A 5,309-nucleotide genomic window follows, 5' to 3' on the forward strand; every position below is an offset into this window, starting at 1 on the left:
CTAAAACGTGTTTCTCGCAGCCAAACATCACCCGAGCCAAACATCACCATAAATGAGACGATCCATGTACCGCTGCCATGTGCCAATAATATGACCTGCATGTCTATGGGAAAAAAATTGAACAACATTTCGTCGTCGACAAAGCGTACGAGCGAGCCACAGAAAGCACATATTCACGTTCCATACAGCAGATCATCTCGATCACTGCTTTGAAACAAGCGACCAAATAAATTAAGCTGAAACGACGACGCCATAGACCCGAGATAGTAGTAGTAGTACGCAAGGCTGCACCGCTGCATGCGGTCGGCGCAGCAACATTTCATTTTACATTATTTAGAAGCTATGGACACTGACGGTCCTTTCAGACATCACACGCTTGTCAACCACAGCAGCAGCAGTCTAGCTCGATCGATCTACTACTTGTTGCCTCCTCCCTGGTTGAGGCCCTGGAAGTAGCCCTGCGGGTTGGACTCGAAGCCGGAGCGGGAGATGTACGCGCCGTCGCCGCCGGGCGCCTTCATCATGCCGTCGCCGCCTGATCCACCGCCGGCCGACTTCCCATCACCACCATGACCGGCGTACCCACCGCCGCCGCCGGCGCTCTTGCCACCACCACCTCCTCCGCCGGAGTAAGAGCCGCCTCCCTTTCCTCCGCCACCGCTGCCGCCGCTCTTGCTACCACCGCCACCTCCGCCTCCACCCTTACCGCCGCCTCCCTTTCCTCCGCCACCGCTGCCGCCGCTCTTGCTACCACCGCCACCTCCGCCTCCACCCTTGCTGCCGCCTCCGCCTCCGCCCTTGCCACCACCTCCGCCGCCGCCTCCCTTGCCGCCCATCTTCTCTCTCTGGCGCGATCTGCTAGTGTAGCTAGCCTGCTGATCGATCAGTCTTCTTGGTAGAAGATATTCTTCGTGTGGTATCTCCCGTAGATCGAGTTGAGGCCTTTTTATAGCGGAGGATGGCGTTCGAGTGTTCAATGCAGCTAAGCTAGCAGCCTAGCTAGCACACGAAGCTGGAACGGTCGAGTGGCATGCAATGCAATGCATGGCGACCTCTCGTATCGGGTCTGCATGCATTCCCCTGTGTGTCTGTGTCCCCTCGTTTTCTCAAGATGATAAGAGAGTAACGGCGGCTAAATTCATTCATTATTCATTCCCAAGAGTTTTAACTCGACTAGTAGCAATATAATCTGTGACCGTGAGTGCGTGTGTCTATCCGTGCAATTTTAACTCCGACTTTGACTGATCTGTTCATTTGTAGTCCAAAGTTTTGTTCCTTTTAAAAAAAAATATAAGTAATGGGCCTTGCAACATGGTTTTCAGCCCAGCACGCACCTGCTAGCTTGGCGGCCCGTTTTTCTATTCACAGCCCAGTTAATCTCTTCCCCACCGACGGCCCAACTCGAGATTCGTTCGTCGGTGCACCGAACCTCTGTTTGGCAAGCGCACGAGCTTCTTGCATCGTGCATCACATGATTTTGTTCTCTTTGTTGGCAACCACCACAATCACAGGGGCGCTTGCTTGTGCTTGTATAGTACAGGAGTTCCTCTTTTTGTGTGTGTAAAGTATAGTACAGGAGTTCCGTTCATACAAAAAAAAAAACGTCGTTGCTTTGAGCAACAACGACAGCTAATTCATCGATCGATTGTGAAATTTTACATGTCGCCGTGTGAGAAAAAAAAAAGAAAAAAGAAAGTAGGAAAACATGGTGAGAATTGGATCACTGTTTGTATCATGTTTCTGTAGTCACATGTCATCTACCTCAATCGCATATTGGAGTGGAGATTGTACATTGGTCATCGGAGGAGTGAGAGGGAGAGCCGGGCGGCGGCCAGCCGGCGGTGGCGAGGCAATCAATGTCAGTTACCGTCACCGGAGCAGCTGGATGGCCTTGAGGAGGACGGGCCTGAACCGTCGGACGCCGAGCCTGACATCCTGTTTCCCGAGGTAGACGTCCTTGACGAGCGACCAGCTCTGCTCGTGGATGGGCATGGGGTCCAGCAGCACGGGGTGCGCCCTCGGGTACACCTCCGACAGCGTGCTCTCCTCCGCCGTGATGTTGTACTGGAGGTACCGCATGTTCATGTCTCGCGGCGGCACCCCGTACTCGTTCATGGCCAGGCCCTCCATCCGCCCCAGCGGCACCACCTGCACCACCACCGCGTTCATCGGCAGGAACACCAGGTTGGTCAGCCCGGACCCGTGCACCGCCACCATCGCGTCGAACGAGTTCACCAGCTTCGACGCGTCCGCCATGCGCGAGTGCCCTTCGTCCCCGACCCCGCCGGCGGCCTTGTTCTTGGCCGACGCCGACATCAGGTCCGACGCCGTCACGTCGAACCCGACCTCCTCCGCCAGCGCCACGATCTCCGGGAGGTTGACGAACCGCCGCCGCGACCGGCGGGTGACGACGAGCAGCCGGGGCCTCCTCCGCGCGGCCCCGGCCGCCTCCTCCTCCTCCAGCCGGATGGCGTGCTCTCGCGGCAGCGCGTACCGCCACATGAGGAAGCGCTTGAAGTCGACCATGGACAGGTTCCGCGGCGCGCGGCGCGGGTCAATGCTCAGGTCCTTGTGGCTATGCAGCCCCAGCGTGGCTCTGCGGAAGCACCGCACCTCCTCCCCGTCGCCGCCCCCGTCGCCGCCGCCCAGGTCCACGGCCTCGTAGTTGGTGAGCCCGTCCACGATCTCCCGGTACTTGTGGAACCACCACGCCTGCTTCTGCGCCACCAACAGCTGCACCTCGCCGCCCAGGTGGCGCGCCGTCACGAACAGCGGGATGATGTTGTCGTTGAAGTCGTGGTAGTAGTTGCCGCAGTAGCCGCCGTTGGAGTACACCACGGCCGGGACGTCGTGACGCACCGTGCAGGGCGGCGCGTCGCCGGGGGCCACCACGCGCACCGTCAGCGTCGCGATGCTCCGCATCACGCGGGCCTCGCCCTTGCGCGTGTACGGCTGGATCGTCCAGCTCGTCGCGTTCATCCCGGGCGCCAGACCCGTCACGTTCGCCGCCAGCAGACCATCGGCACCGGCGGGGGCGACCACGAACACCTCCGACGTGCTGCCGCGGATGCGGATGGCGCCCTCCAGCTCGCACACGTCCGACCTCGGGTCCGCGAAGTCGCACCGCACCCGGGGCTCCGGGATGGTCTCCTCCTCCACCAGCCTGAAGCCTCTCCTGCCGTCTAGCAGCAGCGACGGGAACCCAGGCTTGCCTGGAAAACACCAAAATCGCCATGGAATCAGTGAATGCGACGAATGCTTACTTTGCTGGGATTGAGAAAACGCAATGCGTGATATGATCGATCAAATGAAATGGCCCAAATAAACAGCGATACCTTTGGTGACCATGACCATGTAGCGATCGATGGCGGGGGAGTAGATGACGAGGAACTGGATGGCGCCGATGAGGAGGAGAAGCGGGAGGTTGCAGAAGGCAGCGGCCCTGCCCTTCTTGCTCCCGCTCCTCGGCAGCGGCGCCGGCGGCTTCATCTCAGAATCTTCTTCTTCTTCTTCAGCTGCTGCTGCTGCTCCACCACCACCACCGGCAGCTTTACAACCATAAAAACCGCAGAGCCGCTACGCTGTGCTTGACCCTGACGACGCCGGCGGCACTCATGAACGACGGAGCGCTTTTGAAGCAGGGGGAAGGCCGGCCAGCCGGAGAAGTACGGAGCGATTAATTATGAGTAGACGAGCAGGGCGGAATTAAACAAATGCATTGTTAATCGCCGGGAACAGCGAGGCAGGGCGGTAGTGGCCGTGGAGAAGACTCCACGATTTGAAAGGCAGGCAGGCAGGCAGGAAGAGTTTTATAAAGAAAAATTATTCGAAACAAATCCGCTCGCTCTCTCTCGTCGGTTGAAAGAAACCAACCAGACCAGCTGGGATGCGCGAGTTCATGGAAACCACGTTTCGTCGCCGCTTTCCCTTCCCTTTTCTTTTCTTTGGTTTCATTCTTTTAACTTTTCTTTCTGCCTTGATTGATGATCAGGATGATCACGGGAACGAGCTGATACTGACTGAAGTCGCATCGTCTTTTCCGGCTCCTCGTCGTCGCCTTCCTTGTCTCCGGAATCGACCTCGCGAGAAGCCGCTGGAACGAGCCGGCGAACCTGTCGAGGATCTCCATCTCATCGCCGCCAGTGAATCCGTGATTGCGTTGCATTCGAATGCGGCCGGCAAATCTGCCACATTTGCAGGTAGGATCGTGAGGTCAAACGCGCGCCATGTGGGACGACGATCGCATGGCATCTTGGAAACCGTGTGAATTCAGAATTCAGAGAGGCCAGGCAGATCGGAGTTTGCAAACCACGACAGCAGGTGATGATGCCACTGATACCGTGATACGTGCTCTCCGTTCCTTTGTCCCTCTCAGATCTATCGGTTTGGCATTTCCTGGCTGCTCCGGTCTCCGGCCTCCGGCACGAGTAATTGTCCGGTAACCATGGCCACATGGGGGCAAAAGGAAAGGGAAGGAATCACATGACCAAAGGCAGGCAGCAAGCACCAGAATGGCAGCACCAGAATCACATGGGCATGTTCGGCTGGTATTAAAGCCGGTTGATAAGTCGACTGAAGCTGTTTTGTCTGTAGATTCTAGCTGATAAGCCGGTTGATTAACCACACTGCAGGCTTGTGCTTATGCTACTTCCTCTGTGGTACATCCCAAAAAGAATAAAGATCTAGCTCGCCGAGGATTTAAATGATTTCAAATTTAATTTAATCTAGAGATAATATTAATATTTGTATTTTCAAATAGTTTTATTATGAAAAGCTATTTCATAATTAATCTACTATAAATATTAATAGTCTTTTTAATATATTTGATCAAACTAGGGAAGCTTAGACTTCCTTTCTTTTGGGACTGACAGAGTAGGTCTTGTCTTTGCCAATTTTCTTCTCTCCCCTCTTCTCCCAAATAGGACTGCACTTTATGCCAAAGTGTTAAAGTGGCAGCTTATCATTCAGAAGTGAGCACCTGTCAATTACAACTAGTATTAGTTAGGCCTATTAGTTAAGGTAACGTATCAGGTGTAAACCAGCTAACCTGTGCAAACTTAGAAACTACCAATCAGGACCACTGGATGTTGATCCAATGGATGAGGTGAGAGGTGAAATTTTTTTATGCTTAAGCCCCCCACCCGCCGGCCTTTTTTTTGCGCTTAAGCCCTCTCATCCTATCCATTGGATCAGCATCTAGTGTTCCTGATTGGTAATTTCAAAGTTTGCACAGGTTGGTTGGTTTGCACCTGATATGTTGCCATTAGTTAAGTAGCGAGTAAGTGTGATTTGCGTCATCATAGTGGTTG

The 5,309-nt window shown here is 54.9% G+C and overlaps 2 protein-coding genes across 2 annotated transcripts; both read right to left on the reverse strand.

The window, feature by feature from the left end:
* Positions 1-416: 416 nt before the first annotated feature.
* Positions 417-836, reverse strand: LOC136520142 (glycine-rich RNA-binding protein 3, mitochondrial-like). Its single transcript, XM_066513573.1, has 2 exons — positions 707-836; positions 417-535 (listed from the first exon to the last, which is right to left on the reverse strand). The coding sequence occupies exons 1-2, from the start codon at positions 834-836 to the stop codon at positions 417-419; spliced, it is 249 nt and encodes an 82-aa protein (XP_066369670.1).
* Positions 837-1,547: 711 nt separating this feature from the next.
* LOC136522550 (beta-1,2-xylosyltransferase XYXT1-like) lies at positions 1,548-3,836 on the reverse strand. Its single transcript, XM_066516356.1, has 3 exons — positions 3,567-3,836; positions 3,336-3,506; positions 1,548-3,212 (listed from the first exon to the last, which is right to left on the reverse strand). The coding sequence occupies exons 2-3, from the start codon at positions 3,487-3,489 to the stop codon at positions 1,870-1,872; spliced, it is 1,497 nt and encodes a 498-aa protein (XP_066372453.1). The 5' UTR covers positions 3,490-3,506; positions 3,567-3,836; the 3' UTR covers positions 1,548-1,869.
* Between the last annotated feature and the right edge of the window lie 1,473 nt (positions 3,837-5,309).

Source organism: Miscanthus floridulus, chromosome 18, assembly GCF_019320115.1.
Source record: "Miscanthus floridulus cultivar M001 chromosome 18, ASM1932011v1, whole genome shotgun sequence".
NCBI lineage: Eukaryota > Viridiplantae > Streptophyta > Magnoliopsida > Poales > Poaceae > Miscanthus > Miscanthus floridulus.